The 22,727-nt window shown below is 40.1% G+C and overlaps 3 protein-coding genes across 5 annotated transcripts in view; 1 reads left to right on the top strand and 2 right to left on the bottom strand.

The window, feature by feature from the left end:
- Window positions 1-32: 32 nt before the first annotated feature.
- On the bottom strand, window positions 33-12,085 carry PMS2 (PMS1 homolog 2, mismatch repair system component). Of its 2 annotated transcripts, none has more exons than XM_071571571.1 (15): window positions 11,979-12,085; window positions 11,603-11,742; window positions 10,944-11,030; window positions 10,112-10,214; window positions 9,240-9,423; window positions 8,578-8,745; window positions 7,259-7,356; window positions 6,341-6,440; window positions 5,982-6,066; window positions 5,429-5,581; window positions 3,540-4,434; window positions 2,556-2,723; window positions 1,989-2,089; window positions 1,565-1,734; window positions 33-1,191 (listed from the first exon to the last, which is right to left on the bottom strand). In XM_071571571.1, exons 1-15 carry the CDS (start codon window positions 11,996-11,998, stop codon window positions 1,048-1,050), a joined length of 2,616 nt encoding a protein of 871 aa, XP_071427672.1. In that variant the 5' UTR covers window positions 11,999-12,085; the 3' UTR covers window positions 33-1,047. The 2 variants fall into 2 exon arrangements, with proteins under 2 accessions (XP_071427672.1, XP_071427673.1); XM_071571572.1 differs by having other exon boundaries at window positions 9,309-9,423.
- Window positions 12,086-12,270: 185 nt separating this feature from the next.
- AIMP2 (aminoacyl tRNA synthetase complex interacting multifunctional protein 2) lies at window positions 12,271-15,776 on the top strand. Of its 2 annotated transcripts, none has more exons than XM_071571575.1 (4): window positions 12,271-12,415; window positions 13,832-14,038; window positions 14,558-14,789; window positions 15,255-15,776. In XM_071571575.1, exons 1-4 carry the CDS (start codon window positions 12,296-12,298, stop codon window positions 15,638-15,640), a joined length of 945 nt encoding a protein of 314 aa, XP_071427676.1. In that variant the 5' UTR covers window positions 12,271-12,295; the 3' UTR covers window positions 15,641-15,776. The 2 variants fall into 2 exon arrangements, with proteins under 2 accessions (XP_071427676.1, XP_071427677.1); XM_071571576.1 differs by lacking the exon at window positions 12,271-12,415 and adding an exon at window positions 12,694-13,695.
- Window positions 15,777-15,996: 220 nt separating this feature from the next.
- The window catches only part of EIF2AK1 (eukaryotic translation initiation factor 2 alpha kinase 1), a 12,761-nt gene continuing 6,030 nt past the window's right edge, over window positions 15,997-22,727 (bottom strand). The window contains 8 exon segments of the mRNA XM_071571573.1: window positions 15,997-16,192; window positions 16,626-16,859; window positions 17,245-17,324; window positions 17,437-17,557; window positions 18,765-18,871; window positions 20,402-20,513; window positions 21,565-21,928; window positions 22,603-22,659. Coding sequence (XP_071427674.1) covers window positions 16,070-16,192; window positions 16,626-16,859; window positions 17,245-17,324; window positions 17,437-17,557; window positions 18,765-18,871; window positions 20,402-20,513; window positions 21,565-21,928; window positions 22,603-22,659 — 1,198 coding nt within the window. The 3' untranslated portion in view covers window positions 15,997-16,069.

Raw genomic sequence — 22,727 nt, 5'->3', positions numbered from 1 at the left:
CCGGTGCCACCCGGTCGCCCCGCGCGGTCCCAGCGCTGCCGTGGCCATGGCGACGGCCGCGGCCGGGCGGGTTTAACACGCACGGGGCACGGATGGGAATTGCGGTTCCACTCGAACACCGAGAATTTAAGCAAGGCACTTGGCCCACCCGCACGGCCGGGACAGGGACAGGGACAGTGAGTGTGCTCTGCCACGGTCGGGGGGAGCAGCAGCATCACGGCCACCGCTCCATCGGCAGCCAGGGGAGGGGCAAAGGAAACATAATCCATACACACAGAGATTTCTTAGGTCAAATCTTGGTGCTACGGAAGTGGAAGAGTGTAGCCATCAATTTTAATCGTTTCTCATTCAGTTTTGATTCTATTGAGACAGAATTTGGACTGACCTGCTGGGCAATTTTGCATTCATTGTCAGAAAAGGAATCCCTCTTCTTGAAACACAAGTTTGGAATATGGAGCAGAACAAAGATGATTTAAAGTAAATATGTCAGAAGAATTATTCAAGCCTTAAACAGACACCAGTAAGTCAATCATTAAATGCAATATTAATGTTTTAAGTACTTACCTAATGCAAACCAGCTTTAGTATAGTAAAATAAAGTATTTTATATTCTGTATCATCTCCATTATCTTTATCATATGCAGGATGTATAAACCTAGAAAGTTAATATTTGTTTTATGGCAACAAAATTACTAGAGACTTAAATTCACATTCCACTTCATTTTAAGAATCAGTGTATTTGCTATAAATGAGGTTCACCTGCTCCTGATCTTTATATATAAACATTTATGTTTATTTTATAAAAGTTTTGATTGCTGTACAAATAAGTAATACACACTGTACACTGCAATGGAAGAAGTTATTTACACCTGGATTGCAGTTGCTGATACTGTTGACTTCAGAGGAATAACAATGAAACCCTGCTGAATGCCTTGCAGTGCTGTTGTTTCCAACTTTGACTAAAATCTTTTTACTCAAAAGAGTCATGATAAAAGCTCAAAGTATTGCCAAGAATTAAAATTAACACTATTAATAAGCAGAAACTGGCTCATTCTGATGAAATCATGTCTAAACTGACTATGTGTCTCATAGTAGGCCTTCCATGGGGGCAGTTCCAGGGGTGCTCAATCTCACCCATATGGGTGATCAGTTTTCTCATTTCCTGCACACTCAGTGCAGTTCCAATCATCACCTGCAAGTAAAGGAGAACAAAGAAATTATTATTTCCTTTCTCCATACTGACAGCTGACACAGACCAGAGCAGCACTTCAGCTGCTGCAGAAAATAAATTCTGTGCAAGGCATTTAAAGCAAAAAAACCTACCAGAAGACAAAGCACACAACACATTGTCATAAGTGCACTAGTCTGGAACAAAATAAAAAACTACTAGAAGGGTTTCCCAAGTTCCACTAGATAAAAACAGGAGGAACAGAACAAGGGACATGAGCTGTTGATACACAACAGTAAATAAACTTCCCCCACAACACATACACAGACACAGCCACCCATAATACATAAAAAAACATCGTGCTTGTTGGAAACCAAACATTATGTGCAGTACTTACAGACTTCCTGCAAGCTCGAGAAGCAAACATCTGTCTGACCCTGGAGGGCCTACACATCACTCCAGGGCTGTCACTTAACATGAAAATCAGCTCGTCTATATCTTGGGGACCAAAAGTCCAGTTTTTGCTTGTTGGCAAAGATATCAGTTTAACTCTTTGAGTTACAGGAGCTGAAAGATTTGCAATTATAATGAAGTTACAGAGCAATACAGGAAATTACTTTTTCTTGAGAGAAAAATTGAGAAACTTAAAAAATTTCAATCGTGCAAAGAGAACACAGAATCATGAAGTCTTAAAAAACAAACAAACCACATATGATAAATTATTTTAAAATTTGTGATAACTATAAATGTGGATTTTTGCATAATAAATAAGTCTAAACCACTGAACTTTTTTACTTCCAGCAATTCTGGTCCAAACTCACCGTTTTCATTTATGACAAAATCAAACCCATTTTTTCTGAATATTTCCAGGTTTTCAATCAGCACAGTTTCATTTACTGCTGTTAAATTGAGATTTTGAGGCCTGAAAGAGACATAAAAAGCTGGTATTGCAGAGGTACACAGTGCAGAGCACTTAAGACAGGTTTCAGAAGCCATTTAGAGATATTAATTCAGAGCTCTCTATTAGAACATTCAACCCTGTTTTGTTAAAAAAAATCTCACTACTGAACAGTTACTTCTAAGTGTTACTCAGCAGAATTAAGTCAGCTGGGCAGCATTCCTTGTGCAGGAACAGTCTCCAATATCCTCCCTGGATGACAAACTGTGGCTTGCCATGTGAGCCCACTGTGAGATCTCTCTGACCTGCTGCATCCAGGGAATTTATTTTTCATGTGAGGGCTGACTCTTTGAAACACTGAATATAAAAACAACTTTAGTCTCAAGTGTTCTGAATATGTGTAATTCTACATAAATATAATCACAGTTATCCTTCTGAAACACTGAATTAAGCTTAAAAATGTTATTGTTAAAACACTGGAAATACTTACACTATCAGCTTCTGACCTTGGAGAGCAGTGTGTTGTTGCAACATCTCAAAGTTGTATTTCTCATCAGTAGCATGTTGGTCAATTATGAAAAGATCAGAATTCAGCTTTGCTATTATAAACCCTAGATTGAACTGGCCAATGATTTCCATTTTTGCAAACATTTCTTTACTGTATACAAAAAAAAATAGAGATTATAAATTACATCTCTTTAGTTATGCTAGACTGAAAAATGTAAAAAGATATTTTTCTCCCCTGCAGTACACACATTAAAAAAAAAATCACATTTAAGCAGGGTATATACGTGGAAAAAGTACAGATGTCTGGAATCTGCCACTGACTGATGAGGTCATATCTGGCAGAACATAATCCATCACTAAGACAGGACTCGTTCAGGATTCTTCCATTTGTGATAATAAACTCAGAACCAGGCAGTACAGCAACAGCCCAAGTGAATAATACTGAGATGGCATCATGGTTTTGAAGGCAGCTGCTCTTATCTGCCTTCTTTTCACAATTAGAAGACTTAGTCTTAACACGTTTTTTTAAATCCAAATATTAACAAATAAATGCAACTTATTTTTCCAGCCATGTCTCACCAAATTTCACATTCACAAGCAGGAGGAACATGAGCTGTGCAGTCATTTCAGTATTCTTTTTCTATCATGAACTTTGGTGTTTCTGTGCCTGCACTGCAATTTACAAGGCTGAACAAAGTCAAATCTATAATGTTCGTGGCCTTTCTAGTGTCTTTTTCCACATACTAAGTGGAAAAATTTCACTAAGTTTGCACTTAGTTCAAATAGCTGCTGTCAGTAAAATAACCAATCAAATAGACATTTTAATGACATTAAATGAAAGACAGACCCCAAACTAGCAGGTACATGTAAGCCTTCTGCACACCCCCAACACAAGTCTTGTATTTTTCCTTAACTAGTTTTATTAATTGATGAACAAAATATATTAAGAAAGTGAAAGCAGAAATACCTGATCTCTTTCCTTAATTCATCTTCTGCTACTTTATTGTCCCCAGGACTAATTTTTGCTTTAAATCTTCTGTAATTTTCTGTTTCTGTACTTTTCTGTTGTTGCTGTATTACCTTTTTTACCTTTTCTGCCAAAACCTTCATAGAGAATTCAAGAGGCACGATTTTCTTTTTAACTTCCACCAGTACATCAACACTAGTGTTCTTCACTTCAGGGTATTTACCTGCCTCAAAATCATCTGCTTTGCTTTTAAAGTTTCTGCTTTTAAAACGTTTTACTCTTGGAGAAGAACTATTGGCTTCTTGAGAGCACTTCCTTTGATCAGTCCAGTCATTCCCCTTGTCTAACTGTGGCTCAGTGCCCAAGACCTGAACATCACAGTCCAATGATTTCTCACTACATCCAGCAGTTTTAAGACATTCCTTTTGAAGTTGTTCTTCTGTGCTACAGAATTCTTCTTCAGAATTAACTGCACTTTCACCATTGAAGCAGCTCCCAGCTTCTGGTGTGCTACATCCAGCATCTGACTCAGAAATGCTACAGAATCCAGAATCTGCATTAGCTTCTGATTTTCTCAAATATCTGCTTGGAACTGACACCTTTGAGTCCATCTTATGACAATTCTCAGGCTCCTTGGTCAACACAGCCTTTTGAGTCTTTGCAGTGCTCACAGTGGTATCAAGTAACAGTTGTCTAGAGGGATTCTGCCGCTGTTTTACCTTTTTAGGGCTTTGAAAACAACTCTCTGCTGTTTGATGGAGAGAGAACGACTCCCTTAATCTAGAAAGAGTCATCGTTCTTTTGCCTTCACCACTTGGACTTTCAGTCTCAGAGTCAGACAGTATCTCTACCTGAGGCTTTTCTGTCTCTTCAGGAAGTGTCTTCTTCAAGTTGCCTAATAAAATCAGAATAAAGAATATTTCAAGATTCTAAGTTAGCTGGAAACATGAATTAAATTATGTGCTTTACTGAAGGGAATGAAAAGAGATGGAAAAATAGCAAATGGCTCAAAGGAGCCCTTAAATTTCAGACACTGAGTACAGGGCTGAACTGCATTAATATCAAACAGAAAAGCAGTTATATCTTGGAGACATTTAATGGCACCAGTGAGAGTGAATTTATAGCCTTTTTAAACTGGAACAGCAATCAGTCCTATCAGCACATTTATTTATATTACCAAAAGAGTTTAATGACTGAGTGACAATGAAAAGTGAATTGCTCTTACACTTTAATGTTCACTATAAAATTCCACTGGCAAAGTGTTAAGGAGCTGACACAACAGGCACTTGTAATAAGGGATTTGCAGGTAAATTAGAGAACTTCAGCATCACAAACTGTCACTCCTACATGCATTTTACTACAAATTAATTTTAAATAACAGTGAGAATCAGGCTAAAACTGATTCTGTACATCAGTAAAAACAAAAATTAGAAGGGCCTCTGTTGAATGAAAGGAGGAGGAGGAGGAGGTGATGTTAACACAGAAAAGTAATTTTGAAAGACTGTACGGTCACAAGAGAATCATCAATTTCTCAGATATCCCAAAAGTATCAAAGTTCAAAATCCAATAAACTCAGTTTTCAGATTTTATTTATGAGCTCTTAACCATTCATTTTGAAGGACATTTACATAAAGGAAAAACAGATCTCTTCTAATATCTTGGGAGAAATCATTCAAGCATTATCAATTGTGTTCACTTTTTCCTCATAAAGTTGACTGTAAATCACACTGCACTGGTACATGTCATTTCCATAACAATAACTTAGGGTCCTCCTTTATTTTTGTTTATTAACTTTTAAAATTTATTCCTTGGGTTTTTAAAAGCGAGTATGTCCATCTTCAAATCTCTACCATGTATAATACACAAAACTTCCCCACGTTGTGTCCTACCTGCAATGTCCAGAAGCTTCTGATTGACATTCAGTTTGTTAACATCACTACCAAACATTTCCATTAGAGAAGTTTTCAGAATTGCTAACAAAAACTTTTCCTCCTGAAGCAAAATTTGCCTTTTGTCAGGAGTTACATTGATGTCAACACACTCTGGAAAAAGAAAAGAAAAAATAACTGCTTAACAAATAAAATGAAGTATTATTGCACAGAATTAGCTCCTGTTCTGTTTGCTGTTTTGTCTGCAAATTATACATTTAACTGTCTCAATATTCCAGGAAACAGAAACATGATACAAGTTTTCTTGTAATTAAGTTAACTTTTAATTACCTTCTTATCATTATTTAAGATAAAAAGTTGCTTCTGAGTATAGAAAAAGTGGAGGGGAAAAACAGTAGAACCACTGCTAGACCCTATCAGTCCCTCACCACCTGTGGATAAAAACATCCCCAGAGTGCAGGAAGTTGTACAGATGGAAATTACAATATTCTCTAAATAAAACTTCATTGAGTAATAAATTTTAACAGCCTTTACTGATATTACTATAACTTACCAGAGTCTACCCCAATGTTAAGGACAACAAATGGATACTGGTGTTTATTGTGTAAGTGATAAACTTCATTCACAAGCTTGACAACCTGCAGAAAAAGTGAAAAAACAATCAACTTCAGTACTATTATCTTCTATTGCCCACCAGTGTATGATATTTAACTCTCTTCAAAGCAATTAATCCACTAAATCATACATTGTATGATTGACATTTTTCACACAAATAGACACAACGACAAAAATATGAGAGATAAGAACTTGCACCATCAAGCCACAAACTCACACATGAGCTGCTAATCCTGAGGTTTTCTGAGAAAATTGAACCAGTTAGTGCTGGCAATGCTAGAAAAACAAAATCCTCACCTTTGCTGGATCACAGGGGCGTTGGTTGATATAGAAGAACTGCCTGTCTGTTGTACTCCTTCCAACACCGTGATCACAATGAGAAATGAAGCCTGTAATGCTGTTGGACAATAATACTACAGGAGTAAGGTAAAAGGAAGGAGAAAAGCAAATTTTTTCTGTCTCTGGGCATATTTAAGGGAACAGGATTTTATAAGGGGCCTAGAGAAACACTATTATACAGCATCAGTAAATATGTATGTAAGTATTTCCTCTCCCAGTTCCTCATCTGACAAAGGCTACTTGTTCAGCTCCAAAAAGGCATCTGACAATTAAAGAGTAGCTTGTTCTGATTTCAAAAAAAGTAGGATTTATATTTTTTCTGCTCTGAGAACAGAAGAGAGGTCAGTTGTGAACTCTGACTGGCAAATAGATGCATCAGTATCTGGCCAATCTCATGCATAGTTAGAGATAAAAAAGTACACTTTAAGAAAGTACAGGGTAATCTGCTTACACAAACTGATGCACATTCATCTCAGACCATTTCTCAGGAATGCTACTGAAGAAATACAGGTACAAACACAGATACAATTCATTCATCCAATCACTCAGAGCACTGACAAAGGTGGCTTTCAGCAGATTACAGTAATACAGAACTAACTAGGATATAAAGAATAGCAGTTTTGTTCTTCTCACTCACCTGACTAGCAACACCTTAGTCATGAATTATCTTTTTAGATCAATTGATGGTCTTTCCCAACCTGTATACGAAAATCTACTACGCTGCTCTTGGTTATTTTTAATACTATTGACCACCATGCCTTTGTATTTGTTTGTTTTTTTGGGTTTTTGTTTGTTTGTTTTTGGTTTTTGGTTTTTTTTAGTTTTGGTTTATGGTAAAATGCCACTGGCAGCAGGGGTTTGCACTTTCCTAATTACCTGTACAGATTTTGTGGCAGGTCAGCAGAGTTGAGTCCATATTCTTCACAGACAGCTTCACTAGGAGGGAGCTGAACAAAGGGAATAAGGCTCTGCAACTAGAAAAAAGAAAAAGGTGGGGAGTGAAAGTTAAAAGGAGCTGAAACATCAAATCTGCATAGAGCTTCCCTTCTATTTTATCATTATTTGTTAAGCTTAAAATTTATTTGATAAAATGGTGGGTTTTTTCAAGTTGGCTGATCCAATCAAACTTAAAATACCCAAAACTGTTTCATTGAGAAACAGAACAGCACCTTAATGAATGGCTGATCTCATCCTTTCACCTCACAGATCAGTTATTTCACAGACCCTCACTTTAAAAAGTACACAGACAGAACAACAAAACAACTGACAGTTTGGACTCTCCAGTTCCACACATATGATCCAATCAAGTTTTACCCAAAAACAAAGAACAGAAAGAGTAATAGAAGTTTCTTTTGAAAGAAGAATTAATACTAGAAAATATGTTATTTGAATCACAAGCTCCCTAAGAATAGCTTTGTTTACCACAAACATTTTCCCAGTCATGCCACAATGATTTTTCTGCCATTAGAGCATTTTCTACCCATTTCACATGTAAGTATTCGATACTGTGAGAGCAGCCTATAAGCTAAACATTCCATTCAGACAACACTCCACTTTCAGCTATGCTTGTTGCCATGAGGCAAGACTAAGTTACATCTTCCATCTCATCTTTAAGCCACAGCATGAGCAGCCTTTGAAAGCTCTGCATGTGCACTGTGGAAGGAAAAAATGCTTATCAACAACCAGCAGCTGTCAACCACTCACTATTTCTGAGGGATGTAATATACAGTTGTAGCAAACATGTTTTTAAGCTTTTTTCATCTTTGCTTTCATCTAGAGGATAACAATTACTTTTGTAGCTATTACTTAGAAAGCATCACAGCCTACAGCTTTACAGGGGCTGACTGCAATCATGCTGTTCCTCAGTTTAGATTTTCATATTACACCATTTTTAGGAATTTTTGGTCCAACAGCTCTTCAAGTTTGCTTCAGAGAGATATCAGGCAGTAAACCCATCTCCTAAATCATTTCTCTTCCATCAAAACCTCTCAGCATATTCTGGAACTCCAGGGGAATCCGTGGACACTGTAGTGTTTCTCTCTTTTTGGCCTGCAGGGTCCGCTACAATTCAACACTCACTCCAACCTCTCATGGCTTTAAAGGCTTCCCACATCCCTCGGTTTATTAGGTAATAAAAATCTCTATACAACGACATTATCTCTCTTTTCAATAAAAAACCCCAATGTTAATAAAACCTGTTTTTGTCCAAATACTGCTGCGATGTTTTCCTTTAAACTGGGACTTCCAGCAGTGGATATCACGCAGCTCTTTCTCCCTTGGCCAACTTGATTAGTGCAGTTAATCCTCACTCCTTTGCAAACAACACAGTATGCCTGCAACAGCTGCACCATTTTTGCATATTCCTATTAAAGAAGAAAAGAAAATTCGTATTTATATGAAATGTCTCTCTTTAAAATATAGATGAATAAAAAAAGTATTCAATATTTGCAGGTAACACGGAATGAGGGAGTGAGTTTGCTATTTTTTTAAATGTTCAGAAAGTAAATTTAAATATACACATATATGAAAAGTAGTATTTTAAAAAACAAACAGCATGTTTACAAGACTGATAATTAGCCACAACATGGCAATCCCTGATTTAAAAATACACAGAAGTCATCATGATATGGATTCCTTTCAAAATCTGAAAACTTGAAGAGTGCACCTCTAAATCCAATTACTGCAAAACAGAAGAGAAAAGCCTGGAGGGAGATTTTTTTCTTATTTGATTAAGATTTAAGACAGGTATTAAACAGTATGACATAATCAATGCATTCTGCAGAGACCTGAATTTCGTTCAGCAGGGAATAAACTCTGGGGTATGACACTCCTTTGGATTAGGAATTTCTGACCATACCTTCTTAATGTTTCTTTGAAATTCTTTGTGGCGCACAGGCAAGGTGTAAAACAACTGCTGCACACTCACAGTCGTGCCCTGCTGCCGGGGGAAAGGAGCCCTCTGCGTGATTGTACCGTTGTGATCAAACACCAAACGAGTCCCCACCTTCGCTGACTTATGGCAGGTAAAAATGGTAACATCACTAATGGAAGGAAAGAGGCAACAGAATTACTCTCTGAGCACTGTATTGTCAACTCCTCATGACAATCAGGCATAGAAACCACAGCAATACTATTAATTTAATTAAAACTAACCACAGACAACTAAAAACATACTCTTCAGAGTAGTGTAACATTTTCATAGCTACAACACAAATATTTTTCTTTGTGTCCCTTTCATTCCTCTCTTATGAAATGCAACATTAAAGTCTGGTTTTGTTAGATACCAGCAGAACATTCTCCACGTACAGCACTGTTTGCAAAAGGTGATTTAAAATGTGTGGTTGGTCTGGGAGGAATTTAAGTTCTGTTTTAATGAGTCACAGCAAAGCAAAGAGCACGGAGATATCAGAGAGCTTTCCATCAGAGGATCAAACACTCATGCAAGTACACAAGTCTGTCCTGGAAAGATCTGCATACTTAGGTACACTAAATTTTGTACATAAAATGATCAATTAGGTGCTTAGAATTATGGAATAATTTCAGATGCCAAGAATCAGAATAATTTTGGTTGGAAAGGACTCAGGAGGTCATGCAACAAAATTGATCTAACAGTAAGGAACTGGAAGTTTCCAAAGCCTCATTTTATCAATAATGTTAAACTTAAAAGGTGAGTCTTGCTGGTTTGGGGCATACAGTAACTTTCTACTAACAATAAATTATATTCATTACCTTAATGCACACAGTGAACTCAAAGCTTCACCTCGAAACCCAAATGTTTCAACATGTATTAGATCAGAAAAATCTTGTATCTTTGATGTATAATGTTTCAGAGCTGGAAAAAAGATATTTCAAACACATGTTTCACTTCAAAGTGACACTGGTCTGTGCAAGTAGCTTTTGCATCCACGTCAAGAAGCAAAAAACCTTCTGTATTATTCACTGTATTTTACATAAGGATTAAAGACAAAGCACTGCTTCCTTACAGGATCTCTTTAAAATCCTCAGATACACCTGTTACTGCACACTTACACCCCAGTTATTACATGAAAAAAGAAATGTGGGCATTTCTGCTCAATGGCCAGTTAGATTCATCATACAGCATTGCTTCTGCTCTCATTTTGTGCAATTTCAAACTAGCAAATGGAAAGTTTGACAGTCAGTGCACAATGTCAGTTCACTGCCAGCAAATACTTGAGTTTATAATTCACCTCTCCAAAGCAGTGACTTCCACAAAGCTCAACTTCTTCAACAATGACTGATGATTCAACATGAATGAATCTAAATGAACACTTACAGAATTTTCTCCTCTGTGATTATTTCTATTGTTTGTGCCACTTAAATAAGCAACCAAACCAGAGGCTATTTCTGAGCTACACGAACTATAACCACAAGAGCCCCACACAGGTCCAGACTAGTTAGCTCAAGTCTTGCAGGCCACACATACATTATGTAAAAGCCAAGTATCCATTAAATATGATTAAGAAATTTGTTTTTTAAAAAGCTGCTTTCTTACTGAAAATACGCTTTCAAAATCTCCAAATTATGAAAAATTTCAACTTACTCAAGCCTTCAAAGTTTTCTTCTTCCACTCCACCTCCATTATCTGAGACCTCTATCAGTTCTGCTCCATGATCTTTAAGTTTTATATCTACAAAATTGAGTCATAAAATATTTTAATTCTGTATGTTCACACATGGTATTCAGTACCAAATTTCTACTTGAAGTACCTTTATCAAATAATAGTTTTTCAGGTCAAACTTGAAAACAAAAAAGAAATCCTGATAGCTGTCCAAAGCTACGACAATCTAATGCAAACCAGCCTGTTTTTGCAGATAATTCAGCTTCACTGAACTTCTGCCTGAACAGAAGTTTTCCCAGCTATCCCAGCCACCATCCTGGGAGCTCTGGAAACTTCAGTCCTGCCCTAACCCTGTGCCAGCCTAAGGCGAGGGGTTAGGGCAGAGCCTGCTCACCACAGGCCTCACACCTTATCTAGGTGGCCAAAGGGGCTACAAATAAAATAACACAGACAAACTCACGTGTTTCTAGGAACGCAGCTGGGGCCTGGGAATCAAAATGCTTTATTAATCTGAGGGGTAAAATCCCTGCAAACACATTTGGCCCACACAGAAAATATTTTCCCAGATTTGTTGCCTTGAGGCAACAGACAAACTTCAGAAGCCTCTGAAAAAGTGTTGAAATTCGATGAAGAAGAGTTACCGATGTTGGTAGCTCCGGCATCCAGGCTGTTTTCCACCAGCTCCTTCACGGCAGTGCCGAGGCTCAGCACCACCTGCCCCGAGCAGATGCGATGCACCGACGTGCGGTCGATGGGCCGGATGGTTGCGGAGGGCGGCGGGCTGGGGACAGAAGGGCGGGACACAGCGCGGTGAGGTGTCTGTGCCCCGAGCGAGGCTGCGGGGAGGCCACACACACAGCGATGCCCGCGGGGGCCGCACCCGAACCCCTCAGGCACCCCGAGAGCGCCGGGAGGGGGCGGGAACCGAGGGGAGGCCGGAACCGCGGCATGGCCAGTGCGGGGAGAGAGGCGGCCCGGGCGAGGGGGGCCGGGGCCGGGGCCGGGGCGGGCACTCACCAGGGCGCAGCCTCCTCCATCGGGACCCGGGTGGGGTGGGATGGGATGGGACGGGCTGGGCCGGCACAGAACGGGACGGGACCCGGCTCAGGCCGCGGCCCCGCTCGGCCAGACGCGCCCGCCCCACACCGACCCCGCCCCGCTCCGCCCACCGCCCTGTGAGGACCCGCCCCGCTAGCCAATGGCAGGAAGGCGGGGGAGCTCATCGGCATTCTATTGGGTGTCGTGTGTGTCAGTACCGCGCCGCTGTCCCGTCTGGGCCAATGGGCGCGCGTGGGGGGCGGGCCGGCGGCGGGCGCGGGCGGGCAGGAGCCGCCATGCCCGCGATGTACACGGTGCGGCCGCTGCACAGCGCGGAGGTGCTGGCGGAGCACCTGCCCACCTGCATGTACCGCCTGCCCAACCTGCACCGCGCCCCCAGCGCCGCGGCCGCGCAGGTAGGACCGGGGCAGTGCCGGGGGGACGCGTGGAACGGCGTGCTGGGGCCGCGGCCCGCGGGGCTCGCCACGGCGGCGCTGGCTCCTCGCCGCCAGCGACACGTCCCGGGATGAATTAGATAAGCTCAGCGTTCTCAGGAGTTTCTCTGTAACGCTTTAAAGCCTTCGGTGATGTTCAGCGTGGCTGTTCTGGGCTCTCGCGGGTGTCCCCGTGTCGCTTTCTGTGCCCGCTCCCCGCCAGCCCCGGGCTGGACTGCCCAGGCCTCGTTCCTTCTGCTGCATCATCGCTCCGCCGGCTCCGCTGTTGCTTCAGCCACCTACACCCCCTCTATTTATAGGTTCACTTCTTTTTTAAACAAGGAGAAAGACCAAAAGCTGGTGTGTTTGTGCAGGCACAGGCTCCCTGCGGGTCAGGACTGCGCGGAGGGCCCGCAGGCCGCGCTGTTCGCTCGGTGTGCAGCGAGCACGGGCCGTGCCCGCCCCGGGCCGGTGGGGCAGACACTGAGCAGGGGCAGATTTGGGGCAGAACTTCGCAGAAACGATTACCAAGATGCCTTCCCATTGCAGCAGCAAACTTAGTACCAGTCTCCTCTTAGAGTGGTTTTTATGTCATGGAATTGTGCAATGGCTAAATAGTGATCACTTAACAGGTGATTCCTTATCTTTGAGAATATTGTGTTAAATAGGTGTAAAGTTTTTACTCAGATACTCTGTTTGCTGTCTCTGTTAGGCTTAAACAAGTTTGCATTATAGATTGGGTTTCCTAATCCTTATTCAGGATACTTGCAAATGAATTATATAAAGATGTTAATTAAGTTTGTGGGTTTAAAACCTCCCATAGGAATACATTTTTCATCTTTTAAAGGAGGTTGTAAGATAAGAGGCTTCTAAGGTAATTGAGATAACAAGCTGTACTGGTATTAACATGTAACAAAGCCCATGGCCTTTTTTTTCCTCTATATTCTCTGAAACCAAAATGACTACAAACAGTGATTTTCTGCAATACACCATCCACCCAAACCTGCAGGGTTTTTTACTTTCATTAACTGCCTGAATTGTCAAAAGTTTCCTTGTTTGGCAGCCTGTGCTTAAATGTATCCGTCTGCTCTTCTTTTTTGAGTTTTAATTCATCACTTCACTGCCAGCTTTTAAGTTTCTATAGTGGTGGTCTGATTTTTCCTGTGTTACAGAGTTACATAGTTAATGGTTTAAAAATAAGCAAGGAAGATTTCAGAGATTGATTAAATGAGCCCCTCACCACATTCATACAGACAAGAGATGTAAGTCCATGACATTGGCAATGTTCTGGTTATTTCAATGTATTAAAGTCTTTCAAAACTTATGTCAAGTGAGCCCTGCACGATTTTGACACTGAGCTGAGTGAACATTTATGTGGCTTTGTTTTTGCCTCTCTAGGAAGAGGCTGACCCGTCACTTCAAGCACTTGAATCCCGTCAGGAGGAGATTCTAAAGCGCTTGTACGAACTGAAGAGTGCTGTGGATGGGCTCTCAAAGATGATACAGACCCCAGATGCTGACTTTGATGTAACAAATGTCATTCAAACTGATGAATTCTCTCCTTTGACAACAAATGGAGCAGATTTAGATTTGATGCTTGGAAAGGTAAGTTTAGTTGGGCAGGCACATCGGTAGGTACTTTCTCAACACTCAAGTTTTCAGGGTTGGAAAGGTGGCATTAAAACCTGGGACATTCAGAACTCTACAGTGTCTTGTATCCTTGTAGATAACCTAAAACTGCCAATTCATTGTAGGCACCCAGATTAGAGATACAAATATTTATAAATATTAACCTTATAGATGCTTATTTGGATTTAATTCAAAGCTAGAATTGTTAATTTTGAAATTATAACAGTTGGTTTCTTGTAACTAAACTGGAAATTTTAACTTTGGCTTCAGATTGGACTAGAATTTGCCTCAGTCACATCCTTGAATTGTATGTTGGGGAAGGAAGATGTTTAAAGGTTTAAACAGGTTTTAAATGTCTGAACTTGAACTGATTTACCCGAGTATCATTAGAATGTCAGATGTGCATGGCTGTGTGCATTTTGCTGTCACATGAAAGCACTGCTTGCAAGTATGATCTGGAATGTGTCTTTGCTCAATGTTTCACTTTCCATTTAGGATTATGGTGCCCTGAAAGACGTTGTCATCAATGCAAATCCTTCCCACCCTCCACTGTCATTGTTAGTGCTACACAGTCTGCTTTGTGAACGCTACAAAGTATTATCAGCTGTTCACACACATTCATCCGTGAAAAGTGTGCCAGAAAACCTCCTGAAATGCTTTGGAGAGCAGACCAAGAAGCAGCCACGTCATGAATATCAGTTGGGCTTTACTCTGATTTGGAAGGATGGTAAGAATGGAATTTGTAGATCACTATTTTACAATAGGTGAGAAAACAAAACTTGTGCTGTAAAACCTTGCCAACAGCTGCCTTGGTGTTCTTTGTGCTGGCACAGGGTGGATTTGTAGTGCAGGTAACATTTTTGCTGCCTTTTCATGGCTGTTAACAGCGATTCTGGTTTGTAGTTACAGCTGTTAAAGTGCACATGGCATTGAAAGGGTTGTTTGTACTCACAGAATTTTTTTTTTATAAAACTGTTTTTCAGTTTCTACAAATAAGGTAGCTAGAATAAAAATTAAGTGTGAGATGTAGCTGAAGTTTTCAAAAGGTGATCTCTTAATCCCAGAATTGTTCAGCAGGTTTTGTGATGTTAACAATGTTGCTGGCATCACAAATAAAATAAATAGAATGGAAATTCCATGAGGTAACTCCCTTAACTATGTGGTACTCACTTTTTTTCCCCCCTAATTTCAGTTCCAAAGCCCCAGATGAAGTTCAGCATTCAAACAATGTGCCCGATAGAAGGAGAAGGGAACATCGCCCGCTTCCTCTTTTCCCTGTTGGGCCAGAAGTGCAGCGCAGTCACCTCGACGCTGGTGGACAGCTGGGTGGACACAGCGCTGTTCCAGCTGCGGGAGGGCAGCAGCAAGGAGAGGGCGGCCGTGCTGCGCTCCATGAACGCGGCCCTGGGCCGGGGCCCGTGGCTGGTGGGCAGCGACCTGTCTGTGGCCGACGTGGTGGCCTGGTGTGCCCTGCGGCAAACGGGCACTGCCAACGCCGCCCCCGCCAACGTGCAGAAATGGATGAAGTCCTGTGAGAACCTGGCGCCTTTCAGCTCTGTGATGAAGCTGCTCAAGTGAGCCTGTGCTCTTCAGACGGGTGTCCTTTTAACCTTATTCCACCTCAGGCCTGCTGTAGTGTGTAAGTCCTCTCTAGGTGTTTTTATGTTCTACACTTGGACAGAATTCTAAAATAAATAAAAACACTACAGCTGCATTTTGGGTGTGACCTTCCTCTTTTGTAACTGATGCACATAGTGTGTGTTTGTTTAATTACTGTAAGGTATGTAAATTAGTCCTATGTAAATAAGTCCTATATAAATTAATCCTGTGCTCTTGATTTCTCCAGTGCAACGTGAATCCTTTCTCTTCACTGGAGACTTCTGAACTAAGGCAAAATGATAAATAACTGTAAAGAACAGAGAACAAAACAAAAATGCATTGAAGTATTTTATGTAAAAAAGAAACATTTATATAACTTAGCATACAACAGGTCAGTTCTTCCTGTAGTCAAACAGGAGAGCCCAGTCTCATATTTTCCCCTTGCTCTTCAGAGAGCAGTCTTATTCTCTCCCTCAGCTTCTCTATTTCTTCCTCTTGCTGCCGCACCTTCTGTTGTAGGTTAGAAATAACCTGAAAAGGAGAGTCAGTTTACTTTATTTGGAGCCAGGCAAGGATAAAGCCTTCCTGACCTGCTTGAACTGTGTTTGCAATCCACTACAGACAGAGGCTGCAGCACTGCAGCTGTTCTGCACACTTGATACCACAGTTTAATCCACACGATGGGGCAAGGAAAGGGAATAATGATAAAAAGGTTCTGCAGATGTGATGAAAAGCTTCAAAAGCTTTTCTAACCTATACTGGTACATCTCAACTGTCCGGTCTTCGTAAGTTACCCACAGTTAATGACAATCTATCTCACTTCAAGGACACCAGAAACACTAAGACAGTGGCCTAAATAATCACAAGTCATCTCAATCACACACTGTTGAAGTTCAAACAAATATAAGCCAGGCAGGGAGACAAAGGCCTTCTTTTTGCACTTCTTTCCCCTGTAAGGACTTACATGTTCTGTGGTGTGGAACAGCTCACTATCCCGAAGCTGAGCAGCAGTTGGTCTCTCTGTGGAACTCTGACTGGTGAGGAGTTTCACATACTTGGCTTGAGTAGGCCATTGCTTGTAAAAAGTATGAGGAATTTGGCCATTCCTCAAATGTGTAAGAACTTCCATTCTTTCCATTTCTGTTCCAAAGGGCTGGAAGAGTTCTAGCAGGATAACACCCATGCTGTACATGTCTGACTGGTAATGGGGTGAAGAGAAAGTTCTGGGATAACTGCTTTTTTAATTATTAGGGAGTTTTCCTCATAAAATCATGTGGAAGAGTTTCACAACAATGAGCTTTCATTGAAAAGTGCCGTGACACTACTAAAGGAACACAAATTCAAACAGAGATACATTCCTCAGGGTGATCTTTGAAATACAACTAATTTTTGCATTAATAGTAAACTAGAAGGCAAAGTTGAAATCCATGTTTCAACAAAAACATTAGGAGTAACAGTAGGAGGAATATTTATGTATTTACCAAATATTAGGTATTTACCTTCTGAAAGGTATGATTTATTCCTGTTACCTACAATGTGTTAATAGAAAAAAACCAAAAACAAAAACAAAAAAATCTCCCTACCTTGAAATCATAGTGAGATCCCTGGAGTTGTTCTGGTGAGGCATAGAGGCAAGTCCCCACTCCTGAAGTGTGTGTCAGTCCTTTAAAAAGGCAATTTAGACTTAGCAATGCTGTTACCTTTCACTTAACAGTTCATTGATTTTAGTATCATAGAAACTTGAAACTGAAGCCCATTAAGCTTTTTTCTCTTACCATTTACCCTTTCTGTGTGAACCCACTGCTCTGCATCATCCCAAAGAAGGTCTTTGCAGGCTAATCCGAAGTCACCTATTTTTACCTGATGATCTGATCCATGTAGAAAGATATTTCTGGGCTACGAAACAAGACAAGAGTACAACTTATGTCTACATATAAAGAATTACGAAATTTCAGCTGTTTCAGAGTCTATAAAATCCAGTGTTTCAGGTATTTAACACCTTGAGTAATGAGAAAAAAACATTGCTGATACCAAATTACGTGTTAGCAACACCATCTGGGCTGAGAAACCACATACTTAGAACAAGGATCTAGGAAAAAAAAATAAAAGCAAAACAGGAAAAAAATCAAAGACTTAGTGGAAAAATGAAGTTCCAGCAGAAAATGGGGAATTTACAGAACAATAATCAAACAGGAATAGACCCAAGTGCACAGGAAATTACCTCAAGTGATGCAGCAGAAGGATGACTAAATACCACTGGGCTAGACATGATGGAAAACAACATAGACTTTTCTGTGTGACAAGCACAGCTGCAATATGCTGCTTCCTTCTGGGCAGTTGCCACAAAAAAAAAAGCCAAATTATGAGAGACTTGAGAGCTCTGGCTAGAAAACTGAAATAGTTTTATCTCTGTATTTTGGCTTTGGAACCACGAGGGATGGGAAACACAAGCATTATATATCTAGAAAGACAGACACTTGCTCAGGTGGCAGAAAGGAAATGACTGATCTTCTTTATGTGGGAGCACAAAGCAGATGTCAATAGTTTAACAAGAGATGGGCAATCCCCACTCTTCATTTCTTCAGTGCAGGTCATATTTAAAAGATGCAGCACTGTTCAATAAGTTGCTGGGCTTCTCATATCCACTGAAGTAAATAATATCCACCCACTGGGCTTCTGTTCTCAGAAATTCACACGCTGAAAGACTTTCTCAGAGTATTATCACAGAAATTGCTGTTCCTGCAAGGTATCTGCAAAATCACCATGAGGGGAACGTATGGAGAAAACAACGAGCTCTGGCTCAAAACCAGGCGTGCAGCAACTGTATGGAATTCTGGAACTCTTCATACAATTAGCAGGACTTCAGACATTTCCAGACCTCAATCACAATCCACTTGTAAGTCAATGTAATGGAGTGCTGTGCTGGTAGTACAGCAAGCACGGTGCTGCTACAGAGGAGATAATGTATTTTCCCCACATGTAACACAACCAAATTCTGCAGGGCCCAGGTCATCTCAAATGGAACATGAAGTTGCTTTCACTCTCCCATAATGGGAGTTATCTTCATTTTTTTCAACCTCAAGCAATAATTCCATGAACTTACTTTAATGTCTCGATGCATCACTCCCATGCTGTGGATGTAGCAAACTCCTTCTACCAACTCCTGAAAAATCTTCATTGTCCAGGAGACATCCACAAGCTCGTATGGACCTTAAAACAATTTCAATTACTTCAGCTAATTGTCCCGAGTCATCTAAGTATATGGTGGTATGTCTTACTGAATTCTGTTTATTTATGCTGTGCAATAAATTTTTAACAGAACAAACATATTTTAAATATGGATTTTTTCCAAGAGACGGTATTTTGGAAACAGTAAAAACTCACCAACCTCAAATTCCAAAGAAAAAAGTTCATGGAACATGAACATATGTCTGCCTGAAAAGATTCTTCTGAACCCTATCAGACAGTTATTTGATGATGAATTTAACAAACTTTTTATTTTCATGTTAAGTGCTGAACTAGCATGAAAAACACAGTTTAGCTAAAAACCATACTAATTTATGTAGTGACACGCTGTCTGTATTGATTTGCACTCTTCCTTTCTGCATCCTAATCCTTCTGCTGTTGTGCTGTCCTCTGAAGTTCCCCAGTCTCCTCTGGTTTTAGCTGGCCTTAATAAATTTGGTATCTCATTGTTTTTATTATTTTCCACATTTCTGTTTTATTAAACTACCTTGTCTTCCTGCCGCAATGACCCACACCTAACGTGTCTGTTGTTCCTTGAACACTCACCATTTACTCACATTTGGATTTCTGTTTCTTCATGTCTAACCTGTGATAACATTCACCTTTCCTCTCCTGTCACTCAGGAAACTGTGTGAAAATAGTGTTTTGCCTTAAGTAACTCTGTCATTTCCTGACCAGGAGCAGCATCTTTTAGCTTATGAAAGCTAAAACACCATGATGAAAGGAGAGCTTAGTGGGAGTCAGCCCATAGTTAGCTGGTAAACCTGACTCCATGACTGAAGAGAACAGATTTATCTTAATAGTGATTAAAACTAAGATGAAACATTAATCATACAGTTCATGTTTTACAATCTGTTACACACATGCTTTTTTAATACAACCACCCCAGAGAATGGAACATGCCTCTAATGCTTTAAGAGCATTAGACTTGTTCTTCCAAATGTCAGCAGATCCTGATGCCTGCTTGGTATCAGGGCCCGAGAACTACCCTGGTCACTCAGACCAAGTACATATGGGATCCTTTAGGCCTCTTACAAATTAGCCTGCATGGGACTTTAGATTCTTGGGAGCAAACTTTTAAGTTTGTTGTAACCTATCTAGATCAAATAATACATTTGTATTTTTCATAGCAGACAAATCAGCCTTTGAACAGCTGAGAAAAAGCAGATTCTGTCAATAAAAAAACTGTTCCAAAAAAGGAGTATTGCCCAGACACTGATGTCCCAAGGGAACAACTATGCCTCAGGCACACAGTCATTCTTTTTTGAAGAGTAGTCTCAAACTCAGAAATTTCAATCCTTTTACCAACATCTATCATACAAAAATTCAATACAAGCTGCTATTTGATTAAGTGAATAAAGCATCTAATGAAGATCTGAATTACAAGCTGCTGAAGTAAAATAAAATCAGGCAACTGGACTTCCAATTAAAAACAATAACAATTATTTGCTTTACAATGAGTAAGTAAATTTCTAAGACAGCAATGAATCTTACTGGACTGTTCCTCTGTTCTGTTGTTGCATCTCTTATTACGGTCAACAATCCAATCCCACAAGGACAGTTCACACAACTGCATTTGTATGTAAAGCATCAAATGATACTCCACCTAACAGAAAAATAACGGTCCATGATTTTGCCAGTGTAATATGAACAGTATTTCCTTAGTTATTGTCTTTAAAACTAAAAAACCAAAAAGTTATAAGAAAACCCCAAAACCTCAAAAGCATTTACCAAAATGAGAAGTACAATATTACTAATCTACTGCATTTAAGAAGCAGACGCAATAAAGCTATTTAATTTTGGGCTTTATTTTGCTTGTTCCTCAGATTTTAACAAATTTTATATGATAAAAGCTAACAAAACTGCCAGATACGTATTTTAATATTCAAATTGGAGTTTAAAGGCTTCTAGATATACTGAACACAGGTTCATTCCAGCTTAGTAGTATAAATTAATAAAAACAGCAAAAAAAATCAACTTCTTGAGATGAAATTTTATGGTATCATAGAACTGGTCCAATCATTTGATACATTACCATGAATATGGAGCTCAGTTTCTGATAATGTACCAGTTCATCTGCTAACCTGGACAACTCAAGCAGACACCTTTAAATTGGATTTCTTGCAAAAGGGAACTCCAAACTGTAGCAGAAGCTCGAAGCATTGCAGAGCTGGCTGTGTTACACAGAACATACCAGTGGCATGGCAGGAGTGCCAACAGAGTTTTAGAAGCACAGGCCATTCCCTGCCCAAATCTGCTTTTCTCTGTCTCGTATTACCCCTACACTGTGTGGGCACCACCTGACATACAGACACTTCCCTCAGTAACACCTGCTTTAGCCATCATTGCTGAATGCTGAGCATTTCAAATTTGATGGGGCTGGTTTATGCAGCAGTGGTACTTTTTATTCATGCAGGTACTAGGAGAGGACTCAGCATGACTAACACATGGCACTTTTCTCATGCATGCTGAGTTTTGGCAGCTTCTTTGTCATGGTGCCACCCACTTAAGTAGAAATTGTCTGAACTTTTGGCTCTAATCAGAGTCATTTCATTCTTTTAAATTTATCCTAAATCATTCCTCTGTCTACTAAACTACTTTACAAGCATCACCAAATTAGACAGTAAATAAGTATATTTAAAGAGAGCTGTATTTACCCCAAACTCTCCACAGAGAGCTACATCATTCCTGGAGCATTCCTCAGTGCAGGACTTGCTTTCCGTGCTACCATCTTGGTCCAGACTGGAATGAGGTTCCTGTGCTGACTCATTTTCCACATCAGTAGATACACTCCTAACATTACTTACAGAGTCCTCTGGTAATTCAATGGAAAATTCACATTTATTTGGTTTCAACTTCTCTTTAGCATTGCTGTCTGTAAAACCATTCTTTTCATCCATGTTTTGCACTGATTCACCACCCAGATTTCTGAGACTGTCACAGGACTTCTTGTCTTGAGAGGTCAGATCAGCAAAGATAATTGAACTGCCACTTTCCACACTCTGAATCTGACAGTGATCACTGAAAATAACACAGGCAGAGAAATCCAAATAAGTACACAGTTTCATACCATCTATTTGCCATAGACCATACTGAAAAGTCTTTTTTACCAACTGCAAACTGCACTCTCAAGTAAGAGTTCAGCTCTTCCCCACATAAACCCCCAGGATTACATAATTGGCAGTGAAGGTTCAGCCACTGTAATACCTTCCCCAAGCAGGGATTTGTGACAGCTGACCCAGACAGCTCTGTGTCACACAGCCCTGGGTCACACCATTCCCTGGACAGAAGGATGATGCAGCTCCGGCCCTCTGAACTTGGGAATACACTCCAATTCCCATACAATTCCACCCCCTCACTGACAGGGGTACCCACACTTGTGGGAGCAAACTGCCCTAACAATAATATGACTCCACAGTACTGACCACTCTTTCTGACTGGCTCAGACCCTCTGAGGCAAACCTGAAGCCCAGAACTACATCCAGGCATTCGGAACTGAGAGTTCCAAAGAAGGCAGAAGCATCTTCAGCTTATGCAGTAAGAAGACAAATACTGATAAAGATAATTCAGACTTTTTTGGTTATAATTTGGAAACAAAAAGCACTATATGCTGAATTCCTTAGTCTTTCAATGTTACTTAAAAAAAGCCTTATGTTAAAGTCAAATACATTACCACTGAAATTTGTAATACTCACTTGCTACTCTCTTGCTCCAAAGATAATGGCAGCAACTCCATTATTGTTTTACCTGCTGGATGAAAAGAAAAATATAGTATTTTATAAAATCATGTATGCATATATTTACTAAAAATTAGCATTTA

The sequence above is a fragment of the Pithys albifrons genome, chromosome 16, assembly GCF_047495875.1.
Source record: "Pithys albifrons albifrons isolate INPA30051 chromosome 16, PitAlb_v1, whole genome shotgun sequence".
NCBI classification, from domain to species: Eukaryota; Metazoa; Chordata; class Aves; order Passeriformes; family Thamnophilidae; genus Pithys; species Pithys albifrons.
This window is presented reverse-complemented; position numbering and strand designations above follow the sequence as displayed.